Genomic DNA, 20,195 nt, shown 5'->3' with positions numbered 1-20,195 from the left:
ACTAAAGAGACGTGTCCTGACTCTGGGCGGCTGCTGGCACTGCCGGCGGCATTCGCACGGGCTGCGCCGCGGTGGCCGGCAACGACGCCGCGTCCTGGCAGATAGCTGTAGCTGCGCGCGGCCCACGCTACAGCCGGTGCGCGGCCACCCAGTCCTAAGCCACCCAGTCCTGACGCAAGCTGGGGTTGGGGCAGGTGCGGGCTGTGGGGGGCGGCCGAGACCAGGCCGCGCAGCCCAACCCGAGCTCGGGCCGCAATGCTGCCAGCTGTGGAGGCTCGTAGACTTGCGGGGACGGGTTCGGTTGACCAAGCTGGTAAACTGCGTCAGCAGCGACTCGTGCTTTTATTTTTACAAGCCAACATGTATACAGGTGTTTGGGCGGCGCAAGCGCAGCACGCCGTGTTGGCCCCGGAGAGTACAGTAAACTGATAAACGGCAAGCTCAAATAATATCGTTGATATATAGTGGGCATGTATGTACAAGTAATGACTGCATAACCAAGAAAACACAAGTTGATTGCGTGTAGGCGAAACCCATGATTGGGAGCAATGCAGTATTTCCAGTTCCAATACTCCAAGTTGTTTACCAACATGCCACAAATATTCTGTTAGCATCGAAGACTGCATTAGAAGAGCTTGCACACTTCTGGGCGGGAAGGCTGACATGGCCCTCGCAGCATTGCTTCTTATTTGCGTGGCGGAGTTTGCAACTGCGTCATGGTGAGAGGATAGATCCTTGAAGCAACTGACGCGGTCGGGCGTTTAGCGGGTGCACCAAAGACGATGGAACCTTCCGTGCCGTGGCACCGCAATCTATCACACTCGTACAATGTATCGACGCATTTCTTGGTTTATGCCATCATCGCGTTTAGTTCCTGGATAACGTGAGATGTTGACATCACCGTAGCCCCGCTACGCGTGCTCTGGCCCCGCTGCTGTGCTTAACATCTTAAATCAACGACATGTCAACAGCGAAAATGGTTCCCATGGCGTATGCCTCTCCGGGCGGCGCCGGCGCACGCAGCGTGGCCCAGCGCGCCTGCACGTGCACGCACCTTTCCGCTCCTCCCGTCTCCGCCCCAACCCGGGCCAACCCAATCTTGCCCCAGACATAAGCCGCCCGGAGGAAAGTCAGGAAACATCCAAAGATGTCCAGTAGTTGTCTACCAGGAACCCTGCGTGTCTCCCGTTATTTGGAGCCCTGCACCTGGGCGACGATTCCTTGACAGTTGGGACCTAATTCGTTGGGCTCGGGCACATAACCCCCTCTCGCTCTCCCCTCCCCCCACCCCCTCCACCCCAGGTGCTCGCTGTGGCCGCTGCGCTCCGAGCTGTCGCTGCTGCTGCACGCGGCGGGCTGGCGCCAGCTGTACAGCTTCTCGCTGGGCAACCTGGTGGGTGGGGGGCGTAACGGGGGTGTAAGGGGGGGGGGGGCGGAGCCACAGCGCGTGCGTGTGGAATGGAGGTCACGGCGGACACCCTGCGTCGCACTCTGGGCTCCACAAGCACCCAGCCAGCCCTAACTCTGGACCATCATTCAGCCCTGCCCTCTTCATGCCTGGTTATGAACGCACCTGAGTATGAACGCACCTGAATATGAAATCACCTGAACATGAACACACCAATGCGGCCGCACGCACGCACAGGACGTGTTGCTGCTGGCCGCGGCTAAGCAGCTGCTGCTGCTGGGCCTCATCCTCGCCACACCCAGTCGGAGGCGGGCGCGGGGCGGCGGCGCGCCGCTTGAGTCCAACCACCCACAGGTGCGGGCGTGGGGGTGTGTGCGAGGAAATGGGTGGATATTGGTGTGGGTGGGGGTAGGGGTGGGGTGGCATTGATGGGTGAGGGAGCGGGATGTGTGGGAATCGTCTAGGGCGGCAGGAGGCACTGACGTCCTCCTACTGCTTCTGCTCCTGCTCCTCCTCCGACTCCTGACGCTCTCCCTCCCTCTCCTCCCCTCCCTCTCCTCCCTTTCCTTCCTCCCTCTCCTCCCCTCCCTCAGGTCCGCACCGCCATCCAGGTGCTGTGCCTGGCGCACGCCACACTGCTGCTGGTCAAGGCGGCGGCGGTGGCCGTCACGGCGCCAGACGACCTGTGGCCGGCGCAGCCGCCGCACCCGCCCGGCGGCGCCGCCGGCGGCCGCGTGGTGGTGGGGCTGGTCTACATGTACACCAGCATTGGTGAGGAGGGGCGGATGGGGGTTAGCAGTAGCGGCAGCAGTGGCGACAGAAGTGATGGCAGTGGTGGCAGTGGTGGCAGCAGGCGGCGGTAGCGGGGAAAGAGGCTGGGCTCATGAGGCTGGATGGCGGCAGCGCGACACACCGCGTGAAGCAAGAGGTGCTCGACCCATGATCCCCGCAGCCCCTACTGGTCCCCCCTCCTCCTGGCTCCCCTGCTGCCCCGTGTACCAATGCGCCTTGCTACGCTTTCGCTGCTTCTTGCTTTATCAAAAATGTACCTTCCCCCCTCCTGCAGTGGGGAGCCTGCTGGCCAGCCTGCTGACGCCGCTGCCCGCCGCGGCCCTGGTGGAGGAGCGAGAGGCGGCGTGGGAGGAGGGCGAGTCGGCGGCGGACGCAGCGGCCCTCGAGGCGGCGGCGGCGGCGGCGGTGGACCCGCTGCGCACGCCGCTGCTGACCGCAGCTGCGGCGGAGGAGGGCGGAGCGGCAAGTGGCTCGGCGGCGGCGGCGGCGGCGGCGGGGAAAGGAGGAAAGGCGGTGGCGGTGGCGGCAGCGGGAGCTGGAGCTGGGGCGGGGGCGGGGGCGGGGAAGGGCGGTGCGGAGCCGGCGGCGGATGCCAAGACCCGCCGTGCGGCGGCCAAGGTGCGGCGGGGACGGCAATGGTTGCGGCGGCATGAACTTGCAAGCCGGCCCGGCATTCCGCATGCGCCTGTGTTTGGTTTCACCCGCCCTTCTTCTCACGCACCTCCGCCCATCTCCCACCTTCACTTCGTAACTGCTCATGAATGTAACCCCACCCCACCCCACCACCACCACCACCCCCTCCCCATCATCTCCTTGCACAGCGCAAGCAGCGCACGCTGCTGGAGCTGCTGCGGCTGAGTGCTGTGGACACGCCGCTGCTGCTGGTGGCGTTCAGTGCGGGGGTGGTGGCGGCGCTGGGCAGTGCGCTGCTGCCCTACCTCACGGGACAGATCATCGACTACGCAGCCATAGAGCCGGACAGGTGCGGAGGCGTGGCGGTAGGGGAGGGGGTGGGGGAGGGGGTTGCATCCATGATTGATTAAGGAGTAAAGATGGGTGGGGGGCGATGGCGGGCGGATATAGGGTCGGGTAGACGTTCATGTGAAGGACGGAGTGATGGTGGTGGTGGTAAGGTGCCCGAGCCCAACGAAGTAGGTCCCAACTGTCGACGCCAGGGGGGAATGCAGGCTTGTTGCACCACCTGCCACCCCGATCTCAACCCCCACCTCCCACCCCCCTGGCTGCAACTCTTCTTCTTAACTTCTCATGAATGTAACCCCTTTACTGCCACCACTACACACGCACCCGCTCACCCGCGCCAGGTCCAAGTTCGGGCACACCACGGTCCGGCTGCTGTGTGTGGCGGCGCTGACGGGCGTGTTCACGGGTGTGCGCGGCGGGCTGTTCACACTCGCCAACACGCGGCTCAACGTGCGGCTGCGGAAGCAGCTGTTCCACTCGCTGCTGCAGGTGGGGGTGGGTGGGTTTGGGTGGGAGGTGTGGACGAGTGGCTGTTTGGCGCGTCAGCCCAAACTAAACCAAACCAACCAAGAGGGGGGGTGTGGCTGTTTGGATGGGTGGGTGGGTGGATGAGGTGGGGTGGGGGGTTTGGAATCCCAGCCCAAGCTAAACCAAACCAGACTGAGCTCGCGAGGCACAGGCAGTGGCGTGGCTACGTGTGCACGGTGTGAGGTACACCCGTGCCTCCTTCCCCTGGAGGCTGCTTCCCGGCGCACGCATGTGGCGGGGTAGTTGTTGGCGACGTCAAGTTCTTCTCACTCCTGCCCGTCACCACGCCTCTGCCACCCGCCCGCCCGCCGCCACCCTCTGCCCGCCCCCCCCCCCCCCAGTTCGAGGTGGGATTCTTCGACACGACCAAGACCGGCGAGATCACCTCCCGCCTGGCCGCAGACACAACCACCGTGGCCGACCAGGTGCGTGTGTGTTTGTGGTGGTGGGGGGGGTAGGGGGGGAGGAATGGAAACACCCGCGTGGCCCCGGGCATTGCGTGGTCATGTTTGAGCACATGTGTGTGGTTACACTGCCCTTTCCAACCGCCTCCAAACCCCACCCAATGGGCCCTACTTTGCTTGGCTTGGCATGCTGCCCCCTTGTGCCTTGTGCCTACCACTTCACTGGTGAATCATGAATGTAACCCCATCACAATTAGGGCTTGCAATAAACTACCCCCGAACTCCTCCGCCCCCCGGTACGCACAACACCACACCTGCTGTCTACCTCGCTACACTTCTCTGTACCTTGCAACCCCCGCCTCCCTCCCCTGCTTTCCTCCTCCCCCGCCACCCCCCCCCCCCCCCCCCACACACACACACACGCCCGCCCGCAGGTGGGCCTGAACCTGAACGTGATGCTGCGCAGTGCCACCCAGGCGGCCATGGTGCTGGTGTTCATGTTCGCGGCCAGCTGGCGCCTCACAGTGGTCACATTCATACTGGTGCCAGTGGTGCTCACCATAAGCAAGGTGCGAGCGGGGGTGGGGGCAGGGTGTGGGAGCGTGTGCGCTTAGGCGGGTGGGTTATGCATGCGAGCCCAAGGAGGTGGTGCCCGGAGGACTACCGGACCACCCCTCCCTGCACCATCCCACCCCCCTTTCGCTACACTTCTCTGTACCAATCCTTGCAACCCCCAATAATCATGAGTGTAACCCCCACCCCTACAATCAATCATGAGAGCAACCCCCTCCCACTCAACAACCATGAATGTAACCCCCAAACACACACATACACACACGCGCACACAGGTGTACGGCAAGTACTACAGCCGCCTGAGCAAGAAGGTGCAGGCGGAGCTGGCGGCAGCTAACGGGGTGGCGGAGGAGGTGCTGTCCACCATGACCACCGTCAAGGCACACGCGGCGCAGGTGTGTGTGTGGGGGGGGGGCGTGTGTGTGGGGGGGGCGTGTGTGTGTATGTGTGTGTGGCGTTGTTTTGGGTGGCGCGTAAGGGCGCGTTGTTGTTTTACCGTTCTTACGTAAGAAACGAGCGGGACGGGGGGGAGGGCACGTGTCGGGAGGTCGGGGGCACAGGGGAAGGGAGAGCTGTTTGTGTAGAGTACTGACTGCGCCGATGTCTGACACGCACGCCGCGCCGCACGTTGCCGTCTTGCGGGCGCCCCCCTCTCCCCACAGGACTCGGCGGAGGTGGCCTACGCGGCCAAGCTGGCAGACTTCTACAAACTGCAGGTGCGAGCGCACGTGTGTGTGTGTGTGTGTGTGTGTGCGGGTGTGTGTATGCGGGTGTGTGTGTGTGTGTGTGTGTGTGTACGTGTGTGTGTGTGTACGTGTGTGAAGAAACGAAGCGTGTGTGCATGTGCATGTGCGTGTGCTTGGTACAATGCACAATGGCGCTGGCCCTGTCATAGCAAGGTCTGTCCCGCCTGCGCCGACCAACCCCGCCTTGTGTCGCTGCCTCCTCCCATCGTGCCGCCATCCCCTGCCTGCCTGCCTGCCTGCCTGCCTGCCTGCCTATCTGCCTGCCTGCCTGCCTGCCTGCCTGCCTGCCTGCCTGCCTGCCTGCCTGCCTGCCTGCCTGCCTGCCTGCCTGCCTGCCTGCCTGCCTGCCTGCCTGCCTGCCTGCCTGCCTGCCTTCCCCCCACGCCTCCCACACCTGCCCGCACCTGCCCGCCCACCTGCCTGCTCTGCTCCTCCCCGCTGCAGGTGGCCGAGGCGGGCCTGTACACTGTGTATGCGGCCGTCAACACCTTCCTGCCCAACCTCACACTGGCGGCGGTGCTGTTCTACGGCGGGCACCTGGTGCTGGCGGGCCTGGTGGGTGGACAGAGGCGGGCTGGCGGGGGGGGGGGGGCAAGGAGGGAGAGGGGGAGGGAGGGAGGGAGGAGGCGGGGGAGGGAGGGGAGAATTATGAAGAGGGAAGGGCCGTCTGGCGCCCTGCCAATGTTCTGCCGCGTTACCTGGACACCTAAAACTACCCGGACTACCTCCTCCTACAACCACTCCAACACCTTCCACAGCTTCCTACACCTTGCCCACCACCACTACACTTTCACCGCCGCCCTGCAGATGCGGCCCCGCTCGCTGGTGTCCTTCATGCTGTACCAGCAGTCGCTGACGTCCTCCTTCCAGATGATTGGCGACGTCTTCTCCGCCCTCACAGCGGCGGTGGGCGCGGCAGACAAGGTGCGGGGTTGGCGGTGGGGAGGGAGGGGGTTGCGGTGCGGTGAAGAGGTGATGGACGTGGTCAACCGCTCGGGTCCCAAACCCGAATGTATCCCAGTCCAAACAAGGATTGGAGTTGGGTGTGCGAGCGGGGGTAACGCGACAGGCACAAAGCCACATGTACCTTTGGCGCAACCACTGCCTGTGTCTGCCTGCGCGCCGCGCACCCTCACTGCTCATCCTGAGTATCCCCCTTGCGCCCCCCGGATGCCCCCCGGACACCCCTCGCTCACCCTCCTGCCCGCCCCCCTTCCTACACACACCCCTGCCACCCCTCCTGCACAAAACCTCCACCCGTGTAGGTGATCGAGCTCATGAACCGCAAACCCGACATCCCGCCCGCGGGGCACATGAAGCTGCCGGCGCTGGAGGTGGGGAGGCCACCTGTTGCCCACCCGCCCTCATGTGCTCGCCCTCAGCCGACCCAGTTCGGCACTGCTGATTTTAGTTTACATATGCATGACCCACCCCTACTCCCTCCCTAGTCCCACATACACGCGCATACATCGGCACGTGTGCTATCCAAGCACCTGCACTGCCGCCTGCTCCCGCCCTCCTTCACGCCTGTCCCCCCATCCCCTCCCGCCTCCCCCCCCAAGGGCCGTGTGGAGCTGCGCGATGTGGTGTTCGCCTACCCCGCCCGCCCCCACGTGCGAGTGCTCAGCGGCCTCAACCTGGTGGCGCAGCCGGGTGAGGGCCTGTGCGCGCGCGTGTGTGTGTGTGTGTGTGTGTGTGTGTGTGTGTGTGTGTGTGTGTGTGTGTGTGTGTGTGTGTGTGTGTGTGTGTGTGTGTGTGTGTGTGTGTGCGCATGTGCGGCGGTATGTGTGCATGTTCGTGCTTGTGTGTGTTCAAAACAAGAAAGTAGGGCCCGCCCAGACGGCGCCGGAGTTTCTGTGTGTGCGCGTCGGCCCCTGACTCTCCGCATGCCATCCACATCTCCTCCCACCTCCTGCCATCGCCTCCTCCCACCTCCTGCGCCCTTCTCCTGCCCACTCCTCCTGTCACCATCTCCTCTTACCTCCTCCTCCCACCCCTTCTGCCTGTGCTCCGCTAGTTTAGCTTAGTTTGGTTTAACTTTGTGTGCGTGTGTGTGTGTGTGTGTCGGTCCCTGACACTCCGCCTGCCCTCCACGTCTCCTTTCATCGCCTCCTCCCACCTCCCGCCACCTCCTCCCGACCAGGCGAGGTTGTGGCTCTGGTGGGCGCCAGTGGCGGCGGCAAGTCCTCCATCGTCAAACTGCTGGAGCGCTTCTACCTGCCCTGCGCCGGCAGGTGGGCGGCATAGGGGAGGGCGGTGGCACATGGGGCGGCGGCACAGAGGGCGGCGGCACAGGGAGCGGCACAGGGGGCGGCGGCACAGGGGGCAGCACAGGGGGCAACAGCGGGTGATGCTGGGGCGGATGTGGGCGGGCATGGTGGGCGTCATAGCAGGACATCACCCCCCGTTCATGCCCTCTCTCTCATCCGTGCGTCTTGTGCTGGTGCGTGTGCGGCTGCGTTCAGGATCCTGATTGACGGCCACGACCTGGGCGAGCTGGACCCCAAGTGGCTGCGGCGGCAGGTGGCGCTGGTGTCGCAGGTACGTGGCCGCCTGTGGGCCAGGGGTGCCGGGGTGCCGAGGAGCCGGGGAGCGTGTGGGCCGGGGTGTCGGTGGGCCTGTGGTCCGGCGTGCCAGTGGGCCCGAGTGCCAGGTTGCCTGTGGGCCGGGTGCAGTCGCAGTCGCAGTCACCGTCGTGGTCGCAGTCGCACTCGCGGAGCAGCGGTGCCCCTTGGAGAGGGGGTAGCGGTCGCTGATGAAGGGGTGCGCACACACACGCGCACACACACGCACACACAAACACATGCACACTGCACACACACACACACACACACACACACACACACGCACGCACGCACGCACGCACGCACACTGCACACTGCACACGGAAGTAGCCGCAAGCAAACAACTGACCCACCAACCAAACTACCGACATTAAACCACCCCCGCAGGAGCCGGTGCTGTACGCCCGGTCCATTCGGCGCAACATCATATTCGGGCTGGAGAAGGACGACGGCGCGGCGGCGCCGCCCACAGAGGAGGAGATCATAGAGGCGGCCAAACAGGTGTGTGTGTGGGCTCGCGTGTTAATTCGTGGGGTCAAGTCGTGGGGCTGCGGTGGGGTAGTCAGCTCCAGGCAGTCCCCGTCTGGTGAGATTCAAAGGTGGGGCGGGCCAGCGGTCTGCTGTGGGATAGAGGTGGTCATGGGGATTAGCCGTCCATGCAAGACGGAGTCTAGAGGAAGGTGGTGGGGGCGGCCTCAAGCGCAGGCGACTGAGCCACACACGTGACCGTACAGGACTACTAGGCCTTGCCGTCCATGGTAAAGATGATTCTCCCTGCGCCCTCGCCACCTGGCCACTTCGCAACTTGAAGGCCCCCCCCCCGGTTCGGTTTAGTTTGGGCGGGTATCTACGACCCCCTCTCCCTCTGCCTCTCCCCTCATCCCCGCCCATCTTTCCCTCTCTCTCCCTGCGTCCCTGTTCGCCTCAGGCCAACGCGCACGACTTCATCACGTCCTTCCCCGAGGGCTACGACACCTGCTGCGGCGAGAAGGTGACAGCGCGGGGCCCGTGGCGGCGGCGTGACGGCACAGAGCCAGGCAAACCCAAACCCAAAGCGTGGGCGCTCCACTCGCACTAGGGCTAGGCTGGGTGGTGGGACCTACGAGGACAGGGTTGTGTGGGCCGTCGGTACCCTAGTGGAGGAAGAGCAAGGCGGATACGGTGCGGTATCGCACGCCATACCCAGTAGTAGCACGCACGCATGATCCGTTCACTCATCTCGCTCTCTCGCCTCTCTCTCACATCCCTCAGGGTGTGGCGCTGAGCGGCGGCCAGAAGCAGCGCATCGCCATTGCGCGCGCGCTGGTGCGGCGGCCGCGAGTGCTGCTGCTGGACGAGGCCACCTCGGCCCTGGACGCCGACAGCGAGGTGGGGGGCGGGGAGGAGACGTGTGTGTGTGAATGTGTGTGTATGTACGGTATGTGTGTGTGCGTGTGTTTTGGGGGTGTGGATCCTACCCATCCACACCCTCCGGTGCTCTCCTGACACGCCAGTAATAGCTACACGTCCCATCACCACACATCACGTACACCCTGCCAACCTCTCCCCCTTTGTGTCTTTTCCCTGTGCACGCCCCACGCCCACCGCCACACACCACACGCCCCACGCCCCACGCCCCACACGCCCCACACGCCCCACACACACGCCCACACGCCCCACACACGCCCCGCACGCGCGCGCAGGCGGTGGTTCAGGAGGCCCTGGACCGGGTGATGGCGGGTCGCACGGTGCTGGTCATCGCGCACCGGCTGTCCACCATCCAGGGCGCGGACCGCATCTACGTGGTGGGCAGGGGCGCCGTGCAGGAGGTGCGTGGTGGTGGTGGTGGTGGGGAGGGTGGGGAGGAGGAGGCGGAAGAGGGTGGGGAGGAGGCGAGGAAGGGGGCGGGGGAGGAGGAGGCGAGGGAGGGAGCGGGGGAGGAGGAGGCGAGGAAGGGGGCGGGAGGGATGGGCGGAGGGGCGAGGGAGCCATCACGTGAGGCGGAGCAGAGCCCGGGAGGAGGGTGCTGTGAGGAGAAAGGTGCCGGGGTGACGGGGGTGGCGGCCGTCAAGGGGCATGTAGGGGTAGGTGGTGTGGGGGGGGGCGTGGTGACTCCATGGGTAGTGCGAAGCAACCATTGTAGCGGGCCGTGCCCAGGCGCGCGTCCTTACACGTGTATGTGCTCGCCATGTGCTTTGATGACCCACACACATAAATACCGACATCATACCAACACCATATCTGCCCACCATTTATACACACACCACACACACCACACACATCACACAGGTGGGCACGCACGACGAGCTGCTGGCGGCGGGCGGCGTGTATGCGCAGCTGGTGCGGCGGCAGCTGCAGCGCCCGGCGTCGCAGGTGAGGCTGTAGATAGGGAGGAAGCCTGGGCAGGAGCCTGGGCGAGGGCCCTGGGACGGGGCCCTGGGACGGGGCGGGCAACGGGTGGGGGGGGGTTGTGTCAGTGTGTTCTTGGCGTGGGGATGGAGAGCTCGGGTGACAGCCAAGAGGGAGCGGAGTCCTGTGTGACAGGCAGGCCGGGATGGAAGACACCAGGGCAGGTGGCCACAAGCGGAACACCCAATGCAGCCATGATGTGCGTGGGAAGGCGACTGGGGCAGCTACGGCCGCTGAGTGCTAGCAGGTCACGTCACGCGACAAGACAAGTCACTCATCAGCGAGCACAGCAGCAAACTACCCATCCAACGTGTCGGCCTCCTCCTGTTCCTAATAATATTCTCATTGGGTCCGGCATTGGACACGGTCACAATGGGCAAAAGCCGTTGGCGCCACAGCACCCAGTAGGCACTGAGGCGCTCAAGGCACTTGCCCCCGCCCCTGTTGCCAAAGCCCCTCATGGAAAGCCCCTCATGAAATGCACGCGGCCGCACGCAGCCCTTTCTGCCTACGCACAACCAATTCGGACGCAACTCAGAACGTGTTTCCATGGTCCTCGGCTGCTGCTGCTGCTTGCTTGCTTCAGGCGAACCTGTTGGAACGGTACGCAAACAGTTTCCAAGCCGTGAGCCTAGACGACGGCGGCGGCGCCACCCGCAGCCCGGGGCTCGCCCGCCTAGCCGCAGCCCCTCCCGGCGAGCCCGGCGTAGTCGTAGACGCCACCGCCGCCTCTGCTACAGCCAGCCCCGCCCCAAGCCGCGGCTCTTCCAGCCGCATGCTACAGCCCAGCGTCCTGTCCATAGCACGGCGGCAGCTGGTGAGTGGCTTTGTTATCGACGATGCCTAACCATGCGAAACCGAGAATGCAAGCGAGCGCAATGTGCCTGTAGCGGCTGGGCGGGGCGGCTTGCTGGCTGGGCGGGGCGGGGGGGTGGGCGGGTGGGCGGGGCTGTGGTTACTGGCCGCAACACCTCACCACACTGCTGTCGGATGGCCCGAAAACTGGTCAATATCAAAGCAGCGGGTCACAACCAACGCAGCCACAGCAGCAGCAGCAGCAGCAGCAGCAGCGCAAACGGTACCTGCCAATGGCTCAATACCGGCCCGCCCGGCAGAAGATCCAAACGTGGCCAGCCGCAACTGTGCACACAACACCGCACTGGCCCGACCGGCCACCCACCGCGACCGCACAGCCCCGCCACACGGCAGGCACCCGCCGGCCCCCAGCAAGTAACCGCCGGCCCCGACCCCGGCAGATCCCCTGCACGCCTCCCATGCCCAGCCTGTTATGAAGGCGAACCTACCGACACTGCCAACCAACCCAATTGCCCGTCCGCTCTTCTGGCGCGTTCTCAATGCCTGCCCTCACGTCCCCTTCTTCCCTCTTGCTGCTCCTCTCCCCTCTCTCCTCCTGTGCCGCGCAGGCCAACATCTTGGCCAGCGCCGGCGACCTGCGCCCCTCTGCAAGCAGCGCCTCGCTCGCGGACTCAACCCGGGGGTAGCAGCGGGCCACAGCGTGTGTGTGTGTGTGTGTGTGTGTGTGTGTAGATACCAGCCCAAACTAAACCGAACCCAATGCAGAAGACGGGGGAGTGGAGCGCTCACGGAGGTGGCAGGGCGGCTCTGTAGGCGGGGCGGTGCCATGCCAGGTTGCTGTCTTGCCGTATGTGCATGTACCGTATGTGTATGTATGTGGGTGTGTGAGAGGGGTAAGGAGGACAGAGAGGTGCAGTGCAGTGTGCAGTCCTGACTCCCAAGGAGTATGTGTCCCAGGCGAGGCTAGGTTGCACCCATCGGTACATCGGGAGACTGCTCAGTGAAGGCTGGCCGTCGGGAGCGCGGCAGCTTTGTAATGCGTCGTGGACTGGGCTGCTGTGCGGCAGCCGGTTGATGACGGGTGTGGGGAACTGCAATGCGGTCCGCACCCGTCACTGTCCCGCTATCCAAAGCAACGCGCGGATACTGATTACAATCAATTACAAACATGTCTCTGCGCACTTACAGCCACCAGCTGGCTGCCCTAGACGCGAAGGCGGTGAAGGCGTGGCTTCAGGACGCCAGCTGGAAGGGCCGCGCCAACAAGAACAATCCGCGGTTTTATGCGGACGTGCCGGCGGACGACAGCGGGCCGTTTGCGGCCATCCGCAAGGCTATCATAGACGCCATCAACAAGGCGGAGAGGAAGAAGCGCCAGAAGGGCAAGAAGGTGGGTCGCTGCGCTCGCTGGGTCGCTGGGTCGCTGGGTCGCTGCGCTCGCTGGGTCGCTGGGTCGCTGCGCTCGCTGGGTCGCTGCGCTCGCTCACCCACCCACCCACCCACCCACCCACCCACCCACCCACCCACAGTGCGCACTCGTGAAGATGTACGCCATCTTTACTAAGACGGGCGGCTTCCACGCTCCCCACGGCGACGGCTCCCGCCGCGGGATGGCCGGCTACAAGCTGCGCTACGTGATGAAGGTGGGCGGCACGGGCAAGACGGGCAAGACCAAGGCCAAGATATCGGCGGCCAAGAAGGGCGTCAAGCGCACCGCCGCCACCAAGGCCAAGATATCGGCTGCTATGAAGGGCAAGAAGCGCACCGCCGCCACCAAGGCCAAGATGTCGGCGGCTATGAAGGGCAACACCAACAGGATGAAGAAACGTTAAACCAAGTTGATGGACTCGATAGGCTACTCGAAACCAGGGGATGGTACCTCCAAGCTTGTAACGAGCTACCGGCATCTAGATACGTTGCATATGCGGGGTTGGTGGACGGGGGCAGGATGGCGTGACGGGCCGGGCTCCCTGCTGTGTGCGGGTGTGATGGATCCAGCCACATGGGCGGGGGGGAGGGCGGTATGCAGGACACGGCGACACGCAGCAATTGTGGAGTAGTGGGGCACGTGAGCGGGTGGGGTGTGAGTATAGGTGGCCGGGCAACGGATATGTGTGTGTGGTGTGTGTGGGGGTGCATTGTGTGACATTGTGACTGTGTCCCCGCGGCGAAATCATGGACCCTGCAGGCCCGTGATTTGGTCCGGTAGCAAAGAGCATGCGCATCCTGGGACATGTAAACTTCAGTTTGGCCGGACCCTGGACCCAGGGGCGGGGGTCGTGCTGCCCGTTGCTAGTCATGGGGAATGCCAGATCCCTTGCGCATTGTAAGTGACCACGGGAAGCTACCAGCACGCCGGAGGGCATGACAGCTGGTAATGGCGAATGCCAGATCCCTTGCGCGACATTGTAATCCATCATTTCCTTTTACAAGGGTACACACCGTGCCACTCCGGGCGTGTCTGTTTCGCGCGCCCAATGGCAACTCGCCCAGCATCGGAAGCTAACGTGGGAGCCCAACAGCGCGTGTCAGTTGCCACCTCCGGACCTCTTCACTTCTTCCACCACAGCAGCGCCTGACATCATAGAATCCAAGTCACACCACACCATCACCTGATTACAAACGCACACTCACCCGAGCATTCGACCCTGCACGCACAAGAGCAGCGCTAGCACCTAAAGCCGCCAGCCGCGAGGACCCAAGGACATCAGTAGCCTAAAACCCGAGCGCACAGCTTTGTCAAGTGTTGGGTCCGAGCTTCTATCGCATTCGAGTTTCCTCTCCCAGGAATCAGGAATCATCCCAAGCAGGGTGTCCGTTCCATGTGTGTGCGTTTGGGGTAGGGAGCAGCACTGCCTCTGCCGCCGACGCCCATGCACAGACACGCATTGAACCGCCGGCCAGCTGCCGGCACCACCCACATGCTGCCGCCTTTAGTGCGCGGCCACATGCCAAGGACACATTAGGAAGACACCCTTGTCGCCAGCTCGCACGTCGCCCACAGCTCCATGCACCGGCGTGACCCGGAACCATTGTACGGCAGCGCACCATCTCACTGTGTGGTAGCGAGGCAGTGCCTGTCTTGTGTATGTGACCCCATCTACACCCTCAGCCCCATCTTCACTTTCATCCTCCTCCCGCAAGTCCCCGCCACGCAGTCCTGTGGGTCAGTGTTAAGCTCCCAGCACGGCACACGTACGCCTGCTGCGCCCCTGCGCCCCAGACACTCCAGGATGCCGTACACGCCGCGCCCTCCCTCCAGCGGCGTAAACTGAACCCCCAGTCGAAGCAGCTGCCCACCGCCTACGCGGCCTCCTCGCCCTCGCCGTCTGCGACACAGCAACAGGGAAAGGATTGAGAGTTGAGATGAGAGCAGGCGCATACAGCCTACCCCTTGCCGTGGCCCTTGCCCGTGCCCGCCTGCCAGTCAAAACAGCGCACTGCACCATGCAGCCCCCCAGCGGCGCAGCCCCTGTCATACGCACCGTTCCGGTCGCCGGCGCGGCGCGCGGGCGGCGTGTAGGCTTGGTGCCCGGCCTTCACTTTGCGGGGCGGGCCCAGAGCGGCCGCCGCCGCCGCAGCAGCGGCGTCGTGCGTGGGGTGCGAGTCCTGTTGCACCTGCGGCAGGCGAGTAGCCATAACCAGGTGCATGGGCGTCGCGTCAATTTAGCTCCAGCTCCGGCGAATAGGCAGGACAGGCGCCCTGCTTGAAGCGACAAGCACGCACGCGGCCACTTTCACCCAACGCCCCCCCCCTCACCCGCCGCTGCCGCCAGCTCCCCTCATCCTGCTGCTGGTGCTGCTGCCCGCCGCTGCCGCTGCCCGCCACCGCCGCCGCCACGGCCGCCGCCGCCGCCTCGTCCACCACGTCGCGGTCGTCGTGCATGAAGCCCCGGTCGCCGTAGCGCAGCGGCGCCAGAGGGGCCTCGCGCTCGCCCCGCTCACCGCGCTCGCCCCGGCCTCCGCCTCCGCCGCCGCCGCGCCCGCCGCCACCACCGCGGCCACCGCCACCCTCCCTGTCACCACGGTCACCACGGTCTCCGCGGCCTCCGCCGCCCTCCCGGTCCCCGCGGTCCCCACGGCCTCCGCCACCGTCCCGGTCTCCGCGGTCGTTGTTGTTGCGGTCGCCGCGATCCCCGCGGTCGCCGCGGCCTCCGCCACCCCCGCCACGGCCACCAGTGGGCGCGCCAGACAACCTGTGCCAGCACAGGCCCGCGACGACAGCGCGCGCAGCGTTACGAGGTCAAGCGCGTTACGCTCGCGAGTTGCGGCCAATGCGTGTGTGTGTGTGTGTGTGTGTGTGTGTGTGTGTGTGTGTGTGTGTATGTGTGTGTGTGTCGCATGCTGCCGTGTGTCGCTCGGGGGCCCTGCATCACCCCACCCGAGGTGCCCGGCGCAACATGGCAAGAACACAGACACCCGCTTCCCCCAGCCCCACGCTCCCCAAGCCCCACGTTCCCACGTGCCGGCGTGGTCCATGTGCCGGCCCCGTGCACACATGGCCTCCCCCCCCAATGGCCTCTCCCCTCTGGGCCCCCCTGGCCCCAGCTCTCTGGCCTCCCCCCAACTGGCCTGCCCCCCACTGGCTCACCGCTCGTTGATGGGCACGTGCCCGGGGCCGTCGCGGCGGTTGTTGCGGTTGCCGCCGCCGTCCACGTCACCACGCGGCTCCCGCTCCCGGTCCCGGTCTCCGCGGTCCTGCTGGCCCCCGCGGTCCTGCTGCCCACCGCGGTCCCCACGAGAGTCCCCACGCGAGTCCCCGCGGCCGCCGCCGCCGCCCCCGCCGCCGCCACGCTGCCCCCGCTTGCCGCCGGCGCCGCCCGCCGCTGCAGCCGCGCCGGGTGCGGGCGTGGGCAGGCCCTGTTGTTGCATGTATGCAAGCGCATCGCACGGCAGGGCAGGCTTAGCGCACACTCATGCTCACTCATTTCCCGGCAGCAGTTCCGACCCGGACCGCCTCGCCCCGCCTGCGGGACCCCTTACCTGCCCTGCACCTTGCCCCACTCAACCACCCCGGCCCTCCAGTGCTCCGCCGACCCTCACCACCCCCCTTCTTGGACAGCCCTCCCTCGCCCAGACAACGGGCGTCCATGGAACCAAATCCGGCAGTACACATCCCCCCTCCCGAGCACCGCCGTCTCCGCTCCAACCAAGCCTGGAACCAACCACTGGCAATGCTGCAGCCATCCCCAGTTCCCGCCCCCGCCCCACGCCCCCGCCCACGCGCACCTGCAGCGCCCGCTGCAGCTGCCTCTGGGCCTCGTGCACCGGCCCCGCGCCCAGCCCGTGCCGCAGCGACACCGCCAGCTCCGAGGCCCAGTCGATGGGCAGCTCGGCCGCGGCGGCGGGAGACTGGGAGCAGCAGGGGAGGGAGGCCGGCCGTGAAGGAGGAAGGCGAGATGTGAATGAGAAGGTGTTTGTGAGCGTATGTCGGCGCGCTACACGGGCCGCCCGCAACTCAGTGCGCAGGCGGCCAGGCATATCACGAGGCCCGCACCCATGATCCACATTTGACCCCGAGGAGTCCCAACGGACAACTGCCACCACCAGCGGCGTCCAAGCCCGGCCTACCTCCGCTCAGCCGGCCGCACACGGTACTGTGTGCATCACCATTCAACACCCCGCCCCCCGCCCTCAGCCGCACATCCCCTCCCTGCGCCCCACACCTTCCGCACCGCATCCCCATCCCTCCACCCTTCCCTCGGCCCTTCACTCTCCACCCCACACGCCGCACAGCCCCCCGCCCCACCATCTTCTTGATGTGCTCCGCCGCCGCCGCCGTCACCGCCGCCGCGAGCCGCTCCGCCACGCCTGTCAGCCAAACGCCAGCCGCCTCAACGATCTGCTCGCAATGCGCGCGTGCCGCCTCCTCCGCCACCGCGCGAAGCGCCGCCGACAGGGCGGAAACATTGGACGCGGGGGCGACGGCGCCTGCGCCCCCAGCTGATGCGTCCGCCGCAGCCGCGGCGTCCGAGCGAGCTGTGGCTGCGGCATCGGTCGCTGGAGAAAGCTCGAGGATCACGGTGGGCTCTTTGTGACCTACTCCGTTAGCTTTCGGCGCGGCGGCGACGGTGGAGGTGGTGGCGGCATCCGTGGCCGGATGAGAGCCCGAGCTGGAGCCGGAGCCCGCCTCTGCCGCAAGAGGAGCGGCGGGGGTTGAGGCAGCGGTCTCCGGCGCGCTGCCGTCCCTGACCTCGGCCTGAGACTTTGCCGGGCCGGAAGTGAGCGGCGTGGTTGCTGCGCTGCTGTGGGTCACCCCGCCCTCGCTCCCGCGCGGCCTGTTGATGCGGAGCGGGCGAGCCGTTGTGGTGGTGGTGGCAGGGGGGGGGGGGGGCAACAGTGTACCAAGCCAGTTGTACCCCAAGCAAGTCCCAAGCGTTGTTGAAGCAGCAATCAAGAGAGAAACTCTAGGTAACCAGGGCTGAAGCAAACTTACTCGGTGCCACTGTCGGCATGCCCGCTCGGCACAACGCGTGGAAAGACTGGCCCTCGAAGAGACTCCTGAGAATGCAACATATTGCGTCAGTCATTACGGGGGTACAGAGCGCTTGAAGCAGGGGTTCAGAGCAAGCCCGGAAGCCAATGCGCGTCTTCCCTGAACCAAGTTGGCAAACTATCCTCCTCACCTCTTCCTCGACTTCATCCGCCCAGTTCGACCTGTGACACTCAAACAACAAACGGTCAGTGCACGCGCAACTCGGTCGAAAACATTTGCCGGTCTTAGCAGCGTTGTTGCCTTGCTCAGATGGTTACAGCAATCTGTCAGAAACTCACCCCGCGCCGAGCATGTGCAGCACTCCTCTGCAAGCGCCCTGGGTGTGTGGCAATGGCGTGCGTCGCAGCGCAGACGTGGAGCAAGTAATTACAGTGAGTGCAAATATGTGGGTGTGCAGTATGTACGCACAGACTTTTGGCCAAGCTTAATGAGTCTTCCACCATTGGATTGTGGTGACATCCCGGGTGTCGGGGTTTGCGGCATGGGTACCCGGCATGCACGCGGGGCAGGCGGGTGCTGGCATCAGAACCATAGGACCTTACGGCCAGCGAGACGATACCTCTTCGACTCACATTCCAAGTACAGACGCGTTCACAGCGGCGCTGTGGCGGTGGGGCCACGGACATGTCGGGGGACGCGTTCGTGAACTAATCGACAGATGTCGAGTGGGGGGCCGCACGTTGAGACCCGGGCCCCATCGACCCAGTTGACATCGGTTTGCCACCTTGCCCGAATATGACAAAGTATTATGTCTCCTTCCAATCCAAGGAAAAGCGGGCTGCGCTTACACCACGTCCATGTACCGTACGCTCCCCTCAATCGCTCCGCTTCGCATTTGCGTACGTGCCATCCAAGGCTGCACATGGGATCACGCCACAGCCGCTACCGCACGAGGGCCCAATGCCCCTGCTGCCAGGCCGCGCAGGTCTGCACCAATGAAGCCGCCACCGTGAGCCCGTGATGGGAGCCAGTGTACCTGTCACAGCCGCCATCGCTGGGCCCGGCGAGCCGTCACCGTACCACCGCCGCATTGGCACCCGCGCCCAATGCAGCAGGCCCAAGGTCGGCAAGCGCCAAAGGAAACCCGGCGGGGATCCACCACATACATGCCTCCCTGCACTCCGCATGTGTGTTCATACCGGTATGCGTGCCATCCCTGTCTGGGCCCCGTGTTGCAGTCGCTCCTGCGATTGCTGCCACGCATCACTGAGTCCATCCAGCAGCACCGCCGCGATGCATGCTGCCGGGCCCTAGCTAGCATTGTGTTTCCTAGCTACCCCCCAATTATTGCATCAAAAAATCATGTTGCATGGCAATCTTGGCCCGGGTTAGTTTATTTAGGCGGCGACTTGGTCCAAGTTCAAAAGAGAAAGCCCGCCCCCAATCACGCCCCCAATCAAGCCGCCGCCAAGCAACTAAGCGGCGGCACCTAAAGTGCATGCCGCCATTTGTGTGCAGATTAAGGAACGCGGAGACGCGATGATGCTTAGCTTGCTGCTGCTGCTGCTGCTGCTGCTGCTGCTGCTGCTGCTGCTGCTGCTGCTGCTGCTGCTGCTGCTGCTGCTGCTGGATGTTCGGGTGGTGCGTGCGTGTGGACGGCAGGGTTGCCTAGTTCGTAGTACGCGTACTATGTACTACGTACTGTACTACGTACTGTACGCTGCCCTCGTCGGCTAGTACGTTGGAAAATACGTTGTGCTGGGGAAACAAGCGGGGTGGGCCGTGGCAGCGCCGTGGCTGGGCGAGGGGCGCGAGGGGTGCTGGAAGGGATGTCCGTCGAAGTTTGCGAACCATGGCTGCTCTCCGCACTGCAGCTGTGTTCTCTTACAACAATATGAGCATAATGAGTTGAAGGAAATTCCGCTAGAAGACTATGACCGCGCAAATCCAGATTCACACCGATTCGGGCATGGTGCGGGCACGCGTGCCGTGTTTGCGTCGGCTTCCCCCCCGGATTTCCTGGCCCAGCGTATTATGCACCGTATTTTACCGTACTGTACTAGGAATCCTAGTACGCTGTATTAATACGCGTATTATGGAGAGAGGGTCGCGTACTAGGCAACCCTGGTGGACGGCATGGCGGCGGCAACGAATGAACCGGCAAGGTATGTACGCATACTTGCCACGTGCGTCGTCATGGCGTACGGCCACGCGTGGGAGTACGCGTTGAGTGGATGGGGAATTATTGCTTGTTTTCCGTTTCTGCTTGCCCGCCCAAGTCAGCAGCCAACACCTGCATATTCCTTCCTACGGCAGAATCATGTTACTAAGAACACGTACGGGCACTTTCTATGAAGCGGCGGCTTTGTGCAGTCAGGTGCCGGTCGGCGGTGGGCCCCTGATGGGGGTTCCCCCGCACGGGGAGGCCCGTACGTGCGGTAGTTTGCCAACAGTCGGACTTGAAATCTAATTCTCCGCCGAACATTTGGTACAACCAGTTTGTGGCTGGGGTAGAGCGGGGCCGAAGTCAATACAGTTTTGGACGGGGCCCACACCGGC

The 20,195-nt window shown here is 64.6% G+C and overlaps 3 protein-coding genes across 4 annotated transcripts; 2 read left to right on the top strand and 1 right to left on the bottom strand.

Moving 5' to 3' along the window:
- Positions 1-485: 485 nt before the first annotated feature.
- CHLRE_02g083354v5 (uncharacterized protein) lies at positions 486-12,249 on the top strand. 2 transcript variants are annotated; one of them, XM_043059282.1, is made up of 24 exons: positions 486-719; positions 1,303-1,393; positions 1,646-1,762; positions 2,002-2,179; positions 2,475-2,818; positions 3,022-3,182; positions 3,523-3,670; positions 4,051-4,134; positions 4,548-4,682; positions 4,962-5,081; positions 5,349-5,402; positions 5,877-5,987; positions 6,240-6,356; positions 6,698-6,766; positions 6,995-7,085; positions 7,576-7,666; positions 7,898-7,973; positions 8,384-8,497; positions 8,925-8,987; positions 9,248-9,364; positions 9,679-9,804; positions 10,265-10,348; positions 10,971-11,201; positions 11,809-12,249. In XM_043059282.1, the coding sequence occupies exons 1-24, from the start codon at positions 664-666 to the stop codon at positions 11,884-11,886; spliced, it is 2,856 nt and encodes a 951-aa protein (XP_042926917.1). In that variant the 5' UTR covers positions 486-663; the 3' UTR covers positions 11,887-12,249. The 2 variants fall into 2 exon arrangements, with proteins under 2 accessions (XP_042926917.1, XP_042926916.1); XM_043059283.1 differs by lacking the exon at positions 10,971-11,201.
- Positions 12,250-12,325: 76 nt separating this feature from the next.
- On the top strand, positions 12,326-13,542 carry CHLRE_02g083350v5 (uncharacterized protein). Its single transcript, XM_001701853.3, has 2 exons — positions 12,326-12,590; positions 12,730-13,542. Exons 1-2 carry the CDS (start codon positions 12,369-12,371, stop codon positions 13,030-13,032), a joined length of 525 nt encoding a protein of 174 aa, XP_001701905.1. The 5' UTR covers positions 12,326-12,368; the 3' UTR covers positions 13,033-13,542.
- A 72-nt stretch (positions 13,543-13,614) lies between these two features.
- On the bottom strand, positions 13,615-18,085 carry CHLRE_02g083300v5 (uncharacterized protein). Its single transcript, XM_043059281.1, has 9 exons — positions 17,975-18,085; positions 17,827-17,857; positions 17,637-17,701; positions 16,950-17,478; positions 16,430-16,552; positions 15,792-16,060; positions 14,961-15,396; positions 14,686-14,818; positions 13,615-14,529 (listed from the first exon to the last, which is right to left on the bottom strand). The coding sequence occupies exons 1-9, from the start codon at positions 17,986-17,988 to the stop codon at positions 14,504-14,506; spliced, it is 1,626 nt and encodes a 541-aa protein (XP_042926915.1). The 5' UTR covers positions 17,989-18,085; the 3' UTR covers positions 13,615-14,503.
- Positions 18,086-20,195: the final 2,110 nt, after the last annotated feature.

Source organism: Chlamydomonas reinhardtii, chromosome 2 (assembly GCF_000002595.2).
Source record: "Chlamydomonas reinhardtii strain CC-503 cw92 mt+ chromosome 2, whole genome shotgun sequence".
In the NCBI taxonomy this organism is placed as follows: domain Eukaryota; kingdom Viridiplantae; phylum Chlorophyta; class Chlorophyceae; order Chlamydomonadales; family Chlamydomonadaceae; genus Chlamydomonas; species Chlamydomonas reinhardtii.
Note: the sequence above shows the minus strand (reverse complement) of the source record. Positions and strands in the feature narration are given on the sequence as shown.

Excerpts from the sequence above, each read along its gene's own strand:
- CHLRE_02g083354v5 (XM_043059282.1), top strand. The coding sequence starts at position 664 with ATGGCCCTCGCAGCATTGCTTCTTATTTGCGTGGCGGAGTTTGCAACT. Across the intron at positions 2,819-3,021 it reads CCCGCCGTGCGGCGGCCAAG|CGCAAGCAGCGCACGCTGCT; the intron begins GTGCGGCGGGGA and ends CTCCTTGCACAG. Across the intron at positions 9,805-10,264 it reads GCAGGGGCGCCGTGCAGGAG|GTGGGCACGCACGACGAGCT; the intron begins GTGCGTGGTGGT and ends CACATCACACAG.
- CHLRE_02g083350v5 (XM_001701853.3), top strand. The coding sequence starts at position 12,369 with ATGTCTCTGCGCACTTACAGCCACCAGCTGGCTGCCCTAGACGCGAAG. Across the intron at positions 12,591-12,729 it reads AGCGCCAGAAGGGCAAGAAG|TGCGCACTCGTGAAGATGTA; the intron begins GTGGGTCGCTGC and ends ACCCACCCACAG.
- CHLRE_02g083300v5 (XM_043059281.1), bottom strand. Across the intron at positions 16,061-16,429 it reads AGCTGCAGCGGGCGCTGCAG|GGCCTGCCCACGCCCGCACC; the intron begins GTGCGCGTGGGC and ends ATGCAACAACAG. Across the intron at positions 14,530-14,685 it reads CCGCGCCGGCGACCGGAACG|ACGGCGAGGGCGAGGAGGCC; the intron begins GTGCGTATGACA and ends GCTGTGTCGCAG.